This window comes from Schistocerca cancellata, chromosome 3 (assembly GCF_023864275.1).
Source record: "Schistocerca cancellata isolate TAMUIC-IGC-003103 chromosome 3, iqSchCanc2.1, whole genome shotgun sequence".
Lineage (NCBI taxonomy): Eukaryota > Metazoa > Arthropoda > Insecta > Orthoptera > Acrididae > Schistocerca > Schistocerca cancellata.
In genome coordinates, this window is record NC_064628.1 from 186,278,862 (window position 1) to 186,298,705 (window position 19,844).

General features: G+C 41.6%; 1 protein-coding gene across 2 annotated transcripts in view; it reads right to left on the reverse strand.

Moving 5' to 3' along the window:
• Positions 1-906: 906 nt before the first annotated feature.
• Positions 907-19,844, reverse strand: part of LOC126174806 (solute carrier family 22 member 7-like) — a 197,761-nt gene continuing 178,823 nt past the window's right edge. For both annotated transcript variants that reach the window (XM_049921179.1, XM_049921180.1), the window contains one exon: positions 907-4,680. In XM_049921179.1, the coding sequence (XP_049777136.1) occupies positions 4,483-4,680 (198 nt within the window). In that variant the 3' untranslated portion in view covers positions 907-4,482. The remainder of the gene's footprint in view (positions 4,681-19,844) is intronic.

Here is a 19,844-nt window from a genome sequence, read left to right on the forward strand (position 1 = left end):
ATATGGACGTTTGGGGCCGTGGAGGTGTCAGGATTGGAATTATCCCTATTTTAAATTGCTCTGGGGGCAGCAGGCGAAAAAGTCAGTATCATTTATGTTGTCAGGATGTGATTAGTTTCTTTGGAGAGGGAGAAACCTTATAACATATGCTGAAAAACGTTCCAGTATGTGATTGAACGTCACATAAATGGACATTTAGAGAAAAATTAAAAGAGTTTTTTGTGTGTTAAAAAATATGAAAGACTACGTCCGTGTGTGCGATGAATATCAAATATTAAGAAGCGTTGTTTATTATCTGTAATGTTCGCAAACAGCGATGCGTTTAACAAATAGCCTTTCTGTGCATAGTATCTGTGTAATGTGATGAAGAAGAACAGAGATAATGTTTTTTTGGATTAGATTTTTTTAAATTCTAGCTTGTTTTCCACCAGCGGATGTCCGCCAGTTTAGCAAGTCGGATATTTAATGTAAGTTATCAGAATATATGTCCAATTGTTATTAGAAAGTGTTGGTTATTGAAGTTATGGGCACCTACCATAATAGCCATCATTAATTGTAATTAATAACTCTATTTCAGAACTTCGTGTTTCGGAAAGCTCTCTTTCCCTAGCAGTATTTTTTTCGGGCATTACGCTGACGATAGTTTTTAGTTAGAAATTCAGTCTGTAATATTAAATGTAAATGCGGGAGACTTCTCTGTTTTGATCTTTTAATAGTTTCAAAGCTAGTAAAGTAACGACAAATTCCATTCATTAATGTTTTCGTACTGAATGAGTTCAGTGTGTTTAAGATTGGCCGCTTAACGGCAGATGAGATTCTCCTCAGTTTTTGCGTTGCAGATAGCAAGCAGTAAATACAGAAAAATATTCCGTTTAATAAGCATAAAAATATCTCATTTTCTTTGGGAAAGTTGCTACATAAATGACCAGTAGCCCCTAAGAATCAAATTAATCATTACGGTTTGTGTAAAAGCACGCATATTTTCTCTCCATAATAGAAGGCGGTGAGTCGCGAGCTGTGTATTAAATATTATTTCATGCTTACTTCGGAATAGCCCATGTCCGTAAGTATGTCATTGTGGTATTGGGTTATTTCAGAGTCCCGTGCTGCCCAAATATTTAACAGTGTGAATAATATTGCAGATTGAGTATTTATTTTTTTGATTAATCAGTGTAAATATAGAATTTAACAAAACTACCAATCCCGATTACCACGATGAGTAGTTACATATGTTTGTAGGTGGTATTGTACTGAGTTTGTAGCATGTATGTCACTAATTTGAATTCAGTTTTTTTATCTATGTATCACTGTAGACTGTTTTAGATTTGGCTCATTGGGGAATTCTGTTCTTTTCAGCCAACTCTCAGCCGGAAATGTGACATAGGGATTGCAGATGGGAATTTTTTTTTTTTTTTTTTTTTTGAGAGAATATCCAGTTGCCTTACAACCTTAGGAAGCCATTAAAATCTTCCTTTGACCTGGGGGACTGAAGTCATTTTTTAATGTTTCAGAATAATATGACCTACACAAAAAGATGAACCCAAATTATATTGTGTGTCTCTTCGTATGTGTAATAGAATCCAGTCATAATTGAATCCATTTATGCTACCAAGAAAAGGATTATACAGTAACTAAACTTTGGGAAACCACGATTAATAACTGGGACTAAACAGAATCCGAGAAATAAGTGAAAATAAACGGATAGTGTTAAGAAACACTACGAAAATTCTTTTAGTATACATATTCAGCACTTACAATATTTACGCGGTATTTTTGAACGATGTGTTGAAAATAATCTTCTAACGTGACAGGGACACTTTGAGTCAATCAGAACCCGTTAAATTTTGAGTCTCACTCTTATTAAGAGATCAGTGGTATTTTTCTCGCTGGGAAAATCTTTGAAAGGGACTTCAGAGTTTTGCTCCCAAATTGTGTTATTGTCTACTAATACTGACGATTGTGCCCAGCTGCCTTACTGACTTTTGGAGGTATTTTTTAACTACCCATAATTTCAAAAACGTTCTCTTGTAAGTTATATAGAGATCTTTAAAAATGTGGAGGACTATAATCAGATAAGGACACTCATTTTCCCACTTGTTGTGCCAGATAGAACAGCCCACATTTCAAGTGTTGGTTTCTATTATGATATTGGTTACACATGACAGTTCTGCGCGACGTCCAGCAAAAACTATGTCCTTCAAGGGAATAGGAAAAAATTCCTCTCACCTTCGGCTGCCTTAAAGCTTCTCCCAGCAGTAACAAGGGTCCATTATTTACTTGGGTCTTTTCTTTATTGGATCCTTAAAGACACCTACCACGTTTACCATTAAATGATAGTACTTGAATATTTCCTCAACGTCCAGTATAGAGTATTATATGTTTGCTCAAAATTTTTGTTTGGAATCAGTAGAGATTTCCTATGTTGATTCATAACTGAACGAATTTCTTTACCTCCAAGTAAGTTTTGGCTGAAATCTCAATTTCCTTAACCAACTGTCCTGCACCTACAAAAAATTTCTAAAACTCCTAATCACTCAACTATTTCTTGAAATATTATTCGGTATTTTCCAGATCATTTATTACAATTGAAATGGAGACATTGATCTATTACATATTGAGCAATCTGACTCATTGACCAGACTAAGGTAGACTAAAGTTTTCCACGATTACCGTAATTCTTTTAAGGCGAATACCAGGATGGTTCCTTTGAAAGGGGTCGAAAGATTTGCTGCTTCATTCTTCCTCTATCCCCCTCTAAAGATGTCGTCATCCATGTGACGTTAAACTCTAGTTTGACTGGTCATGTTGACTTGGTACAATGCCAAATGGCGACGACAAACTTGAAAGAGGAGTTTTTTGTAAGCAGTCCATGGGCTACTGCCCTTGTTATCATAGGACACGAATTTCGAAGAACGTTTCTTTTGTGATCTAATACACATTTGAAAAATTTTATCTAGGAGAAGTATGAACATTGTTACATTTAGTCAAAGACTATTAGTTAAAGGTTTTACTATTGGTGGTTGTACATGACTCTAGAGGCTATCGTGGTGCCGTGAATAAACTGATAGACGATACTGAGATACTGAACAACACAAAATAAGAAAGAGATCACTTCCACACACCAGGAAGCGGATCAATTCTTCTCATGATTCAAGGTGGAAGAAACATAAAACGCACTGGGGTTTACATAAACAATTGCCAAATTTCTTATGAATACTTTCCTTCGGTGTCATGTTGTTCCGATGATCATATCTTGTCTACGTAAATCTTCAAGTAACATTTCCTGTAGCTGATTAATTACGACGTATCCACGGAGGCTCCAACAGTTTATCTGAAAATATAAACAATTTAAGTGATCGCGGAAATTTGCTCTATATGTCTGACATCGGGTGTACAATCAGGAATAATTGATAAATACGTCACTATTAGATTATGTTTAACAGACTTGCGTAAAACTTTAACTTTTCCCATACTGTGTGTATCTGTTTCGTGTAAATGTGCTCAGTGTCTGTAATTTATACGAGTAAAATGTTATTGCTGTCTAAAATACACCTGGATTCGTTCCTATTTTCTTCTTTTTATTCTTTTTAGTTCGTAAATTCAGTAGATTAGCATCAAATTGCCGTAGTTTAATCTATTTTAGGAGACTTCGTTCAGTCTTCATTTAGTTGATTGTATGATGACTCGACTTAAAACCCTTCTCAGATTTCTACGTTGCGGGAGACGGATAGTGACTATACTTCTTTCCTACAAGGGGAACTGGCCGCTGTTCAGAAGCAGCTAGAAATGGTAATCGAGAGGTTTCAGGCTGTTTGACCACGACTTCAGTCACGTTGTGTTACCTGAAGAGCTTTGGTTCCACTGGCATCCACTAAGAAACTTGAGATATCTGAACTTTTAGTTGTGCACAAATTGGATGGTTCCTCCTCACCAGAGGGGCAACGGTGAGTTTGCAAATATCATGGCGGAAGGCAAATTTGGGCACAAATGGTAAGGCAGTTTCCATATACCTTAGCAACAGATACGAGAGCTATCTTTTGTTGGAGGCACATCTGAACCAGCTCGTCGGGCCTGTGACATGGATGTTCAGAGCCATCGAATGCCGTTATTACGTGATGACAAAGCTCTGTGTGCGTCGTAATCTAGTTAGTTTACACGTAGGCTGTGGCTGCTTTGGAGCAGGTGCATTTCTTTCTTTTTTTGTGACGTGGAGGGAAAGCAACGAGTACCGATCATAAATATTGAGATTTTCTAGGTTTTTTCTAAAGTACGTATCTCCCATGTCACAAATGTTGTGATGTATCTGGCAGCCTCGTTATCTCCCACACAAGAATCGTCCCTGTTTAAAGTCGTTGATCTGGTGCGACCAGCCAGTCTGACCATGATCGCTAACGCTGTTTTCCGTATTTGAGTAGACAAACTGTCGTCATTTCCGAGTATGCAAGATAAAAACGGAGATTGTGCGGAACTCGAGGGAACCTATTATTCTTGAACGTATGAAGGCGAGGGCGTAAGTCTCCAACTCCAGTAGTGGCGGCCTCTCCCAAAGAGGGCAGCGTCCTGCAGCGACTCTGGCAACTTCTCCAGCGCAGTTTCCGGCAAGAAGGACACTGAGAATGCTCCCAGCAGGTTCATCGCCGACAAGATGGCGAATGGGACCCTACGGTCCACGGAGCCTCCCTGTAACAGAAGCAGCATGAACTGAGACACAAGAAGATGTCAGAGTAAAATAACGGAAATGAATAAAGAAGACAACATTTGGAGAGGAGTATGAGAAAGTAAGACAACCGAAATATTAGAACAATATTACCGTTTAGGTTATTGTTCGTACCTGGTAGTTTTAAACTACTTAACTGTTGCATCAGACCTGTCAACAATATTGTTACTTGTAAGTTGTATACTGAAGTGTTCTTGATGGTTACTTATCCCTATTTCCAATAACTAACAGAAAATTTAAGAAATTTACTGTTGTTGTTGTTGTGGTCTTCAGTCCAGAGACTGGTTTTATGCAGCTCTCCATGCTACTCTATCCTGTGCAAGCTTCTTCATCTCCCAGTACCTACTGCAACCTACATCCTTTTAAATCTGCTTAGTGTATTCATATCTCGGTCTCCCTCTATGATTTTTACGCTCCACGCTGCCCTCCAATACTAAATTGGTGATCCTTGATGCCTCAGAACATGTCCTACCAACCGATCCCTTCTTCTAGTCAAGTTGTGCCACGAATTTCTCTTCTCCCCAATTATATTCAGTACCTCCTCATCAGTTATGTGATCTACCCATCTAATCTTCAGCATTCTTCTGTAGCACCACATTTCGAAAGCTTCTATTCTCTTCTTGTCCAAACTATTTATCGTCCATGTTTCACTTCCATACATGGCTACGCTCGATAAAAATACTTTCAGAAACGACATCCTGACACTTAAATCTATACTCGATGTTAACAAATCTCTCATCTTCAGAAACGCTTTCCTTGCCATTGCCAGTCTACATTTTATATCCTCTCTACTTCGACCATCATCAGTTATTTTGCTCCCCAAATAGCAAAAATCCTTTACTACTTTGTGTCTCATTTCCTAATCTAATTCCCTCAGCGTCACCTGATTTAATTCGACTACATTCCATTATCCTCGTTTTGCTTTTGTTGATGTTCATCTTATATCCTCCTTTCAAGACACTTTCCATTCTATTCAACTGCTCTTCCAGGTCCTTTGTTGTCTCTGACAGAATTACAATATCATCGGCGAACCACAAAGCTTTTATTTCTTCTCCATGGATTTTAATATCTACTCCTAATTTTTCTTTTGTTTCCTTTACTGCTTGCTCAATATACAGGTTGAATAACACCGGGGAGAGGCTACAACCCTGTCTTACTCCCTTCCCAACCACTGCTTCCTCTTCATATCCCTTGACTCTTATAACTGCCATCTGGTTTCTGTACAAATTGCAAATAGCCTTTCGCTCCCCGTATTTCACCCCTGCCATCTTCAGTATTTGAAAGAGAGTATTCCAGTCAACATTGTCAAAAGCTTTTTCAAAGTCTACAAATGCCAGAAACGAAGACTTTCCTTTCCTTAATCTATCCTCTAAGATGAGGCGTAGGGTCAGTATTGCCTCACGTGTTCCAACATTTTAAAGAAATCCAAACTGATCTTCCCCAAGGTAGGCTTTTACCAGTTTTTCCATTTGTCTGTAAGGAATTCGTGTTAGTATTTTGCAGCCATGAGTTATTAAACTGATGTTTCGGTAATTATCACGTATGTCAACACCTGCTTTCTTTGGGATTGGAATTATTGTATTCTTCTTGAAATCTGAGGGTATTTCCACTGTCTCAAACATCTGGCTCACCAGATGGTAGAGTTTTGTCAGGGCTGGCTCTCCCAAGGCTATCAGTAGTTCTAATGGAATGTTGTCTACTCCCGGGGCCTTGTTTCAACTCAGGTCTTTCAGTGCTCTGTCAAACTCTTCACGCAGTGTCATATCTCCCATTTCATCTTCATCTACATTCTTTTCCATTTCCATAATATTGTCGTCAAGTACATCGCCCTTCTATACACCCTCTATATAATCCTTCCACCTTTCTGCTTTCCCTTCTTTGCTTAGAACTGGGTTTCCAGCTGAGCTCTTGATATTCATACAAGTGGTTCTCTTTTCTCAAAAGGTCTCTTTAATTTTCCTGTAGGCAGTATCTACCTTACCCCTAGTGAGATAAGCCCCTACATCCTTACATTTGTCCTCCAGCCATCCCTGCTTAGCCATTTTGCACTTCCTGTGGATATCATTTTTGAGACATTTGTATTCCTTTTTGCCTGCTTCATTTACTGCATTTTTATATTTTCTCCTTTCATCAATTAAATTCAAAATATCTTATGTTACCCAAAGATTTCTACTAGCCCTCGTCTTTTGACCCACTTAATCCTCTGCTGCCTTCACGGTTTCATCTCTTAAAGCTACCCATTCATGTTCTACTGTATATCTTGCGCCCATTTTCGTCAATCGTTGCCTAGTGCTCTCTCTGAAACTCTCTACAACCTCTGATTCTGTCAGTTTATCCCGGTCCCATCTCCTTAAATTCTCACTTTTTTGCAGTTTCTTCAATTTTGATCTGCAGTTCATGACCAATGAATTGTGGTCAGAGTCCACATTTGCCCCTGGAAATGTCTTACAGTTTAAAACCTGGTTTCTGAATCTCTGTCTTACCATTACATAATCTATCTGAAACCTTGTAATATCTCCAGGTCTCTTCCATATATACAACTTTCTAGCATGATTCTTGAACCAAGTGTTAGCTATGATTAAGTTACGCTCTGTGCAAAATTCTACCAGATAGGTTCCTCTTCCATTCCTTACCCCCATTCCATATTCGCCTACTACGTTTCCTTCTCTTCCTTTTCCAACTACCGAATTACAGTCACCCATGACTATTAAATTTTCATCTCTCTTCACTATCTGAATAATTTCTTTTATCTCATTATACATTTCATCAATCTCTTCTTCATCTGCGGGGCTAGTTGGCATATAAACTTGTACTACTGTGATAGGCATGGGCTTCGTATCTGCCTTGGCTACAATAATGCGTTCACTATGCTGTATGTAGTAGCTTACCCGCATTCCTATTTATTTCATTCATTATTAAACCTACTCCTGCATTACCCATATTAGATTTTTTATTTATGACCCTGTATTCACCTGATCCGAAGTTTTCTTCCTCTTGCCACCGAACTTCACTAATCCCCACTATATCCAACTATAACCTATTCATTTCCCTTTTTAAATTTTCTAACCTACCTGAGCGATTAAGGGATCTGACAATCCACACTCCGATCCATAGAACGACAGTTTTCTTTCTCCTGATAACGACGTCATCCTGTGTGGTCCCCACCCGGCGATCCAAATGGGGGACTATTTTACCTCCAGAATATTTTACCCAAGAGAACGCCATCATCATTTAACTATACAGTAAAGCTGCATGCTCTCTGGAAAAATTATGGCTGTAGTTTCCCCTTGCTTTCAGCCATTCGCAGTACCAGCACAGCAAGGCTGTTTTGGTTAGTGTTACAAGGCCAGATGAGTCAGTCATCCAGACTGTTGCTCCTACAACTACTGAAAAGGCTGCTGCCCTCTTCAGGAACCATACGTTTGTGTGGCCTCTCAACAGATGCCCCTCCATTGTGGTTGCATCTATGGTACAGCTATCTGCATCACTGAGGCACGAAAGCCTCCCCACCAACAGCAAGGTCCATGGGTCATGGGGGGAGACCTCTCTGGGGGACACCACCTTGATGAAGCACTGTCAGTGTGGGTGGAGAGGCTTGCGTATCCGCAGGAAGCTGAGGGCTATGCTGAAGGTAGATGACCTACTGCCGGAAAGGCCCCAGCTGATGGATCAGACAAAGAGTGTCCCACATCATCCCATCTTCCATATCCACTCCTAGTCCTACCCTGTTCCCGGACCCAACCCAAGGTGTGATGCGATCTGTGCTGAGGGGTTCGTGGCACATGGGAAGATGTGTCGCAAATGGAGCCTCAAGGATACCGGGCAACCTCCCTGAGTAATTAGCCTTACAACGGATGGGGTATTCGTGGTGTGGACCTTCTACATCCCCAAATCTCGTGGGACCAACATGGACATGACTACTGAAATAGAAAAAGAAACTGGGGGGCAAATTGAGACATCTGATACCCAGACATCAGGGACTGAACCGATAGAAGGCATTTCCACTACTGAATCAGGGTCTAGACCTAGCCAGAAGTGGGAACTGTAACCAAGAAGCTAGACCAGATTAAGATCAAAGGCTTGTCTGGGGCCCAAAGGAGGAAGCTATTCAGGGAACAGAGGGAAAAGGAAGGTAGGAGGGGACACGCAGACCCACACAACGTCAAAGACATGTAGTAAGCGGATAAAGGAGGAATCAAAGACTCCCTCCACACTGGAAAAGCGAGTCCAGAAAAAAACCAAGGCAAGAAATAGACTAACAGTACTGCAGTCTCGGTTTTTAGGATGGCAGTTATCCAGGAAGGCTATACGCTGGTGGGTATTACCCCACAGCAGGAGGAACTAGTACAGATGGCCCTCTTCGAAAAGATTGAGGGGTGGGGGGACGCTGGCCCAGGTCCCAACTTCAGGAGGGTCTATTTAGATCGTCGTGCACTCATTTTTGTCTGTGAGGGGGTGCACACAGTAGAATAACTCAAGGACAAGTTGCCCATTATATCCCCATTGGAAGATGCGAAGCTGCTGGTCAAGATGGCAGCAGAGCTTCTTAAGACAGCAAAGATATCATTATGGGTAACCAAGATCCTTAAGGAAGTCTCTCCCAAGACTCTGTTCAGAAAAATAGGGGCCCAGAACCCAAAAGTCCCGAAAGAAGACTGGAGAGTGATTAACCAGAAGGTTGCTCTGGAAGGACGAACCCTTATGGTGGAAGTTGGTGAGAGGTCCCTCAAGGCGATGCTGGAGCAGGACCTGAAACTGTTTTAGGGTTCTCGCAGGTCACCATGAGGGTTCTCAAAGACCTCAAAGATGGCAGTAAGATGGAGCCTGGAGGTGATGCAGATTAATCTGCAACACAGTAAAGGGGCCACTGCTGTCCTGAGCTGTTGCCTGGGGAAACAGGAAGTGGACGTGGCCCTGATACACGAAACCTCTTCATACAAAGGGAGTGTATCGGGCCTCGGAGGCACTGGAGGTAAGCTGATCTATGCTAAGAATCTAAGAAACTCCAGAACATGTATCTATGTTAGAAATGGTATTTCTTTCATGCCAATGATCGATTTCTGCTCTAGGTGAGGAAGGTATCACGGGGGAAATTATCTAGGCCTCAGCATACCTTCCTTACGAAGACAGTTCTCCCCATTCCTTGGAGGTGAGGTGACTGGTAGGGACTTGTCATCGGCAAGGTGACCAACTGCTGGTGGCGTGCGATGTCAATGTCCACAACCTAGTGTGGGGCAGCAAGGACACCAACAGTAGAGGTGAGTACCTTCTTGAATTCCTCTTAGCTAACAACTTAGAGGTCCTGAATAGGGGCAATGGTCCTACATTCAGGAATTGCAGAAGGGAAGAAGTAATTGACATAACATTTGGTTCCATGACGATGGATAGCTATGTCAAACAATGGGATGTGGTGTTGGAGTCATCCTCATCGGACCACATGTACATTAAATTCAAGATTGAAATGGGAATCAGACAGACCGTGACTTACAGAAATCCCAGGAAAACTGACTGGGAGACATATAGGAGGGACCTTTACTTAGGCTTACCGGAAATTAAAACCACAATAAGGAAGCCAGTAGAATTTGAGGAAGTAGCAGAGGCTGTTACCTCTGCCATAGTGACCTCATATCAGGACAGCTGCACAATCATCAGAAAGTGCACAAATAGGAGTGTTCCCTGGTGGAATAACAAACTGGAAACGCAAAGAAAACAGGCACGGAGACTGTTTAATATTGCGAGATGTAAAGGACAATGGGCAAAATATCGTGAAGCCCATGTCAGTTACAATCTTGCAATGAGACAAGCAAAGGAGGCATCCTGGAAGGCATTCTGTGAGGAAGTGGAAGGCATGGCTGCACAATCCAGACTTAACAAGATTCTCACTAGAGTACCAACTAATCCATGACGTACGTTGAGGAAGGAGGATGGGGAATATACCAAGACAGCACATGAGACGCTGAAATGGCTCCTCAAAACTCACTTTCCTCAATATGCTCTGCCGGATAACACAGACCAGTATGTGACCACAGAGAGACAACGGTTCTCAGACACTCGAAGAGAGCACTGGGAATCGGCCAAGGAGTGTTTGAACTTCAACAAAATCCAGTGGGTGGTGTGAACATTCCAGCCGTTCAAGCCACCTGGCCCATATGGAATTTTTCCAGCTCTCCTGCAACAGGCAGGAGGATAGCTTATGAGAATCCTATGCAGGCTATTTAGGGTTAGCTTAGCCGCAGGAATCATTCCCAATGTTTGGAGGGCAGTGAAGGTTGTCTTCATTCCAAAGCCAGGGAGAATTGATCATACCAAGGCGAAGAATATGAGACCAATCAGTCTGTCCTCCTTCATTCTCAAAACATTAAAAAAACTGGTTAGTGTATACGTTGGGGAGAGGAGGCTAAGTAGGGTCACTCTACACCTGAACCAACACGCATACCAACCAGGTAAATCATGTGAGACAGCTCTCCACCAACTCGTCGGAAAGGTGGAAAAAGCACTTCACTTCCAAGAAATAGCCCTCTGCAACTTCCTCGATATCGAGGGGGCCTTTAGTAACACGACCTTCGATTCCGTGGTAAGGGCATCAGAGGTGCATGACCTGGGAACCGCTATATGTAGGTGAACCAGAGCCATGCTTATTGGAAGGAAGGTAGAGGCTAGCATGGTGAGTGAAAAGATGGTAACTAAGACCACTAGAGGCTGCCCAAAAGGAGGAGTTTTGTCTCCTCTATTGTGGAATCTAGTGGTGAACGAACTCATTGAGGAACTAAATTCCAGACAATGCGTTTGCCAAGGACACGCAGATGACCTTGTCATAGTAATACTTGGCAAATTCACTGACACAGTCAGGAATGTGGCACAAGGAGGGTTGGACATTGTGCAAAAATGATGCATTAAACAGGATCTGAGAGTTAATCCTAAGAAGACTGTTGTGGTGCCATTTACGAAGAGAGATATTCAACATGCAAGTTGGAATCTAAAGCTCTTCGATGAAACTCTACCAGTGAAGGGGATAGTGAAATATCTAGGGGTAACATTGGGTGAGAAGCTAACATGGACCCCTCATATTAAGAGTATCTGCTCCAAGGCAAAAAGCACTTTAGTGAGTACTAGGAGGGCTTGTGGCAAAAACTGGGGCCTAAGCCCCAGGGGTATGCACTGCACCAAATGCAGTAAATGAAGCAGGCAAAAAGGAATACAAACGTCTCAAAAATGAGATCCACAGGAAGTGCAAAATGGCTAAGCAGGGATGGCTAGAGGATAAATGTAAGGATGTAGGGGCTTATCTCACTAGGGGTAAGATAGATACTGCCTACAGGAAAATTAAAGAGACCTTTGGAGAGAAGAGAACTACTTGTATGAACATCAAGAGCTCAGATGAAAACCCAGTTCTAAGCAAAGAAGGGAAGGCAGAAAGATGGAAGGAGTATATAGAGGGTTTATACAAGGGCGATGTACTTGAGGACAATATTAAAGAAATGGAAGAGGATGTAGATGAAGACAAAATGGGAGATAAGATACTGCGTGAAGAGTTTGACAGAGCACTGAAAGACCTGAGTCGAAACAATCCCCCCAGAGTAGACAACATTCCATTAGAACTACTGACGGCGTTGGGAGAGCCAGTCATGACAGAACTCTACCATCTGGTGAGCAAGATGTATGAGACAGGCGAAATACCCTCAGACTTCAAGAAGAATATAATAATTCCAACCCCAAAGAAAGCAGGTGTTGACAGATGTGAAAATTACCGAACTATCAGTTTAATAAGTCACAGCTGCAAAATACTAACACGAATTCTTTACAGACGAATGGAAAAACTGGTAGAAGCGGACCTCGGGGAAGATCAGTTTGGATTCCGTAGAAATGTTGGGACACGTGAGGCAATACTAACCTTGCGACTTATCTTAGAAGAAAGATTAAGAAAAGGCAAACCTACGTTTCTGGCATTTGTAGACTTAGAGAAAGCTTTTGACAATGTTAACTGGAATACTCTCTTTCAAATTCTGAAGGTGGCAGGGGTAAAATACAGGGAACGAAAGGCTATTTACAATTTGTACAGAAACCAGATGGCAGTTATACGAGTCGAGGGGCATGAATGGGAAGCAGTGGTTAGGAAGGGATTGAGGCAGGGTTGTAGCCTCTCCCCGATATTATTCAATCTGTATATTGAGCAAGCAGTAAAGGAAACAAAAGAAAAATTCGGAGTAGGTATTAAAATTCATGGAGAAGAAATAAAAACTTTGAGGTTCGCCGATGACATTGTAATTCTGTCAGAGGCAGCGAAGGACTTGGAAGAGCAGTTGAACGGAATGGATAATGTCTTGAAAGTAGGGTATAAGATGAACATCAACAAAAGCAAAACGAGGATAATAGAATGTAGTCAAATTAAATCGGGTGATGCTGAGGGAATTAGATTAGGAAATGAGACACTTAAAGTAGTAAAGGAATTTTGCTATTTAGGGAGTAAAATAACTGATGATGGTCGAAGTAGAGAGGATATAAAATGTAGACTGGCAATGGCAAGGAAAGCGTTTCTGAAGAAGAGAAATTTGTTCACATCGAGTATAGATTTAAATGTCAGGAACTCGTTTCTGAAAGTATTTGTATGGAGTGTAGCTATGTATGGAAGTGAAACATGGACGATAAATAGTTTGGACAAGAAGAGAATAGAAGCTTTCGAAATGTGGCGCTATAGAAGAATGCCGAAGATTAGATGGGTAGATCACATAACTAACGAGGAGGTATTGAATAGAATTGGGGAAAAGAGGAGTTTGTGGCACAACTTGACAAAAACAAGGAACCGCTACTGCCCTTACTACCCGTCCTATTGTCGCAGAGGTTTTTTTCCCTTGACGCTTGCCTTGGCACTTTTTTTCCTCTGCCCTGCAACCGGTACCCTTCGATCGCTTTCGTCCACTTTCTATCTCCTGATGGACCATGTTAATGAGTAATCTTACCCAGACGCATGGATAACATCACAGCCGGCATCCTGTGACTCCTGATTCAAAAACTAACATGTTATACGGAGGTGACAGTAGAACTTTTGGTTTGTCACCACGTTGGTGTGGGCGTGGAGGGGCCCCATCCTTCGACAAGCCTTACAACATAATAATTGGAAGTAGGGAGCAGTGGGAGAAAACAGTTCGACACCGTATGGAGGACATCGTTTGGTTCACCGATGAGTCGAAAACAGATCAAGGCATTGGGGCAGGGTGGTACGGGGTTCAGCCAAGACTGGAGAGCAGCATCTCTCTAGGGAAACTGGCCTCTGTATTCCAAGCCGAAATTACTGCAATCAGGGCATGTGTGGAGGAGAATATGAGTAGGTGCTACAATGACCGTAGCATCTACACCTATTCAGACAACCAGGCAGCCCTGAAGTCATTGGCAGCTCCTGCGCTAGGGGGAAGCAATAGGGTGTACCTAGTGTGGGTCCCTGGCCACTCAGGGATCTGTGGCAATGAACAACCCGATAGATTGGCTAGGATGGGAGCAACAACTCCATTTATTGGACCGGAACCTGTCTTGACAATCACCAAGGCTATGATCAAATTAGAACTACGGAACTGGCTTAGGAAACAGCACGTAGGATATTGGACCAAGACCCATAAACAAAAACATGGTAAGGTAATGATACCCAAGCCATGTTTTAAAAGAAGCTCTGTAATCCTGGGATCGAACAGGAAAGAGATCAGACTCATGAATGGACTGATGTCCGGCCATGGGAACTTCAGAAAACACCTACACACAATGGGTATAATGGAAGAGGACCCTAAATGTAGGATCTGTGATGAGGGTGAAGAAACTGCATCACACACAATCTTTGAATGCATGGCATTGGAGGTTAAAAAATACAGAATCTTCGGGACAACTAGAGCTGAAGAAATTGTGTCTAACAAAAAACTGGTAGAGGGACTCCTTGCACTATTTAAGCGCACTGGTTGGCTTTACTAGATATACAGGGAGCAATACCGCACAATAAACCTAGTTTCGGTGCGGGCAGTGGCGTGTTAGACCTAAGCTGTTTTAGCTCTCCTGTTAAAATCAATCAATCAATCAATCAATCATGGGGGATGAAATTTATTAATTACTGCTAAATACCAATTTTCATGTTATGAAATAAGACTATGTAACAGAACGACAGGAGTGACAGAAAGTGAGAAATATGGGAAACACTGACGATCTCGAGTTTTGCAATACGAAGTGTGACAATAAGGTAATGAGACTGATGTGAAAAAAATGTTGCTTACCGTTTCAGTCAAGTTTAGTATTGTCTCCTTCAAAGTAGTTCCCTTCTGATTGCACACACTTTTTCCAGCGCTTCTGACACTAATGGTAACATTTCCGGAACTAATCTTCTGTAATATCCTCCAAGACCCTCGTCACAGCTTTTTGGACATCTTGTTTGAAAATTGTGTTTGTGGACCGCCGTTTTGACTCTTGGAAATAGAAAAAGTCGCACAGAGCGATATCTGGTGAATAATGTGGCTGTGGTAGTACTGAAATTTGTTTTGAGGTTAAAAATTGCCTTACTGACAGAGCTGTATGGGATAGCGCACTATCGTCATGCAGAATCCAATTATCAGCAATGTTGGCACGGACACAAGAACTCTTTTACGAACTCCTTCTAAAATTTCTTTGTAGTAATATTGGATAACTGTTTGTCCAGGAGGCACCCACTCTTTGTCATCAATTCCCTTGGAATCAAAGAAGCACACAAGCACGCATTTCACTTTTCACTTTTGACATGCGAGCTTTTTTCGGTCTGGGTGACCCCTTTGAGCGTCATTGCGAACTTTGGCGTTTTGCCTCTGGATCGTACTGAAAGAACCAACTTTCATCACCAGTGATAACTCGGCTCAACAATTCTGGATTGATTTCCGATTGCTCTAACAGATCGGCTGCCACATTCTTCCGTGTTTCTCGCTGTTGTAGTGTGAGATTTTTGGGGAACATTTTTGCACAAATGTTTCTCATACCAAGATCTTCAGTTATTATCAGACAAACCATTTCTCGATTGATGTTGAGTTCTTCTGCAATCATTTTCACAGATAATCTTCGATCAGATCATACGAGTTCACGAACCCTGGCCAAGTTGACATCCGTCTGTAAGCTTAATGGTCGTCCACTGCGGTCTTCATCTTCGACATTCGTTTTGCCTTCACTAAACATTTTATGCCAACGAAAAAATTGAGCTCTTGACATAACCTCCTCTCCAAAAGCCTTCTGAAGCTTACCATAAGTTGTCATCGCGTTTTCACCCAATTTAACGCAAAAAGAAATGGAATACCGTTGCGCAATATTATGCGGTTCCATTTCCGTGACGAGAGACACAAACACTTGTTGACTTATTACAGCACAACTCACGACTGAGCAGTTGCTTCGATGTGCCACTTGGACTAGAAGCAGCTTATAGACCAAGGTCAAAGATATTGTGCCTACGCAAGACTGCAGGGTTGCCACATCTTGCAAAGAAAATCAGTCTCATTACTTTAATGTCGCACCACCTACACTATCAACACTAAATTTCTCTTCGCCAATGGTGATTTTGGCAATGGGTTTTGGTAACGAATTCGTCCACATCTGAAGAAATTTCTAACCCGATACCAGAGATCATACCAAGTTACGGAAACCACGCCATTCATCAATGTTACAAATAGTGACGAGAACTCCTATGATTCACCTAGGGTGAGCTGCAGATGCTTTACCGCAAGTTACATCATCATCTTCACTATATAATGCTGAGTCTAGAAGAGTCAAAGATGGACCAGCCAGTAACAAGCAAGGTGCACACAGGATGTTTTATGCACTGAGACCACCTCAATAATTAACAATGTGAACAAATTTTTAGATTATTTTTTAAGGTGATTGTCTTTTTTCTAGATAATTAAGGGTTATTCAGAGTTCATTTTCGTGCTTTTTTTCCTTCTCATTCTTTGTATGTCGTTGGGTAGAAAGGGAGATAGTCTTATTGTATCAACGTCTACATCTAAATAGATACTCAGCAAGCTACTGTATGGAGTGAGATGCATGGTACCGTGTACCATTACTGTTCATTTCCTTTCCTGTGCCACTCGCAAATAGAGCGAGGGAAAAACGACTATCTATATTCGTCCGTGTGAGGACTAATTTCTCATTTCTTATCTTCGTGGTCCTCACGTGCAGTATATTTTGATGGCAGTAGAATCATTTGGCCGTCAACTTAAGATGTCGGTTCCCTAAATTTTCACAATAGTGTTCCTCGGAACGAACATCACCTTCCCTCTGGGGATTCCCATTTGGGTTTTCGACGCATCTCCATAATGCTTACGTGACGAATCTAGCAGCCGCCTCTGAATTGCTTCGATGTCCACCTTTAGTCCGACCTGGTATGGATCCCAAACACTCGAACATTATTCAGGAAAAGTCCTCACCAGCGTCCTATATGGGATCTTCTTTACAGGTGAACCACACTTCCCAGAATTTCTCCCATTAAATCTAAGTTGACCTTTCCCCTTCCTTACCACAATGCTCACATGTTCGTTCCAATTCATATTGCTTTGCAGCACTACAGACTACACACAGATATTGAAACGATGTGACTGTATCAAGCACGACAAAACTAATGCTCATTAACTTAGATCTTCCTACGTTTAGAGCTAGCTGCCATTCATCACACCAACTGGAAATTTTGTCTCAGTCGTCTTGTGTCTTCTCACAGTCACTTAACTTCGAGACCTTAACGTACATTATAGCATCATCAGAAAACACCCGCATATTGCTGGCCGCCCCGTCAGCCTATCATTTATGTATACAGAGAACAACAGCGGTCCTCTCACACTTTCTAGCGGCATTCCTGACGATGCCGTTATGTCTGATGAACAGTCGCCGTCGATGATATACTGTGTTCTATTACTTAAGAAATCTTCGAGCCATTGACATATCTCTAACCTTATTCCATATACTCGTACCTTCGCTAACAACCTGCAAAGCGGCGCCGGCCAGAGTGGCCGAGCGGTTCTAGGCGCTACAGTCTGGAACCACGCGACCGCTACGGTGGCAGGTTCGAATCCTGCCTCGGGCATGGATGTGTGTGATGTCCTTAGGTTAGTTACGCTTAAGTAGTTCTAAGTTCTAGGGGACTGATGACCTCAGAAGTTAAGTCCCATAGTGCTCAGAGCCATTTGAACCATTTTTTGCAAAGCGGCACTGTGTTAAATACTTTCCGGAAATTTAGGAGTATGCAATCTGCTGTTGCTCTTCATCCATTGTTCATAGTATACCATCTGAGAAAAGGGCACACTGAGTTTCGCACGAGCAATGCTTTCTAAACCCATGCTGATTCGTGAACGTAAGGTACTCAGTCCTACGAAAATTTATTATATTAGAACTGATAATTGTTCAAGGATTCTGCAGCAAACCAAAGTTAGGGATTTTGGTCAGTCACTTTGCGGGCTCTTTCTTGTACCCCTCTTATATACAGGAGTCATCTGCACTTTTTCCCAATCGCTTGGTACTTTGTGCTGGGCCAGAGATTCACTATAAAAGCAAGCTAGTAGGTAAGGAGTCAATGCCGTAGAGTACTCTTTGTGAAAGTGAATTGAGGTTGTATGCAGACGTGGTGATTTACCTGCTTTCTAACCTTTTAGTTGTTTCTCTATGCCAGGGATGTTTATTACTATGTCATCCATACGGGAGTCCGTCCGATGGTCAGATGACGATATGTTTGTATGATTCTCCTGCTGAACGACTTTTTGAACGCGAAATTAGAATTATGGCTTTAGTTTTGCTCTCTTCAACTGCCACACCAATCAGGTCAACAAGGGACTGAGTGTAAACCTTAGACCCACTTAACAGTTTACATAGGACAATAAGACTAGAAATTTCTCGGGTTTTCTGCCAGATCTTTTGCTAAGATAGATCTTTTCACAGGCGGGCGATTCTCTACTAGCATTTGCTTCTCGTCATTTGCACATTCTCTTCTGCTTCATCAGCATCTTTCGAGTTTCGTTATTAAACAATTGTGGGTCTTTCCCATCCTTTATAGGCACTCTTTACTAGGCACTGAACTCTCCAGACCATGATTTAAATCTGCTTGAACTTTGCCACTTTGTCCATCTTATTGGTGAAATGTGACGCCAATTCACTCTCTAAGTGAGATGCTAAAAACTGTTTATCTGTTCTATGTAGCTGAATCACTCCCATAGCATTCTTTCATAACTATAGTTGCTATTATGAGACCATGATCGCTAATCCCGTATCTATACTGACATTGTCGACAAGATCGGCCTATTTGAAGATGCAACGTCTAATATATTTCCATTGCGAGTGAACTGCCAAGTTAGCTGCTCCAGACAGTCTTTCGGATATACTTAGCACAACTCGCTAAACATGAGTGCTTCTCTTTTCTGTTTTCAGTCCGATCTTGGACCCAAGAATGAAAGGAGTCTACTGGGGCACATTTGTATGTGGCACCAGAATATGACTTTATAAACGATGTATGCTTTATATAGCTGACTGTGTAATACCGCAGACCCAGAGATACTACTTCTGCTCTGAGAGGGTTGGAGTAAGAAAGCGCTTGGTGCACAGTTGTAGGTAGCTGTCTGTGAGGGAAATACTATGGAGTGGGCAGTTTTTGTGATGTGCTGTGTGAAGCCACCAAGTGTTAGATTATGTTGGTATGTCAATATTGTTGAACCTGGAAACAGAAGTCTTGATGCAAGCAAAGTTGTCTGACAATTTGTAATTGTTGAGTAACCCCAGAATGCACGTACACTGTTTTGATGAAAAATCTAGTTAGATATTTCACTGTTGTAATGCTTGTAAGGTTTGTTAACAGAGCTATATGTAATGTGATGGTTTGCATTTATTTTGGATTAGTGAAGTTAGATAATACTTGCTGTTCAGACATCATTCTTTGTGAATCAATTGAGAGTAATGTAACTTCAGTTGTCAGATGTTTCTGAATAATCCAAACTTAACTTGCAATATAATTTTGCTAAAGAAAAATCAACGCTAGCTTCAGGCTCAGCAGCTTGCAGTGCTGGCCATAATACTTTAAAATGCACATGAAATTCCTTTGGCTGATAAACGAGAACATTTAACAAAATCCAACTTCTTTGAAAAATACAGGAGGGAAGGCGGT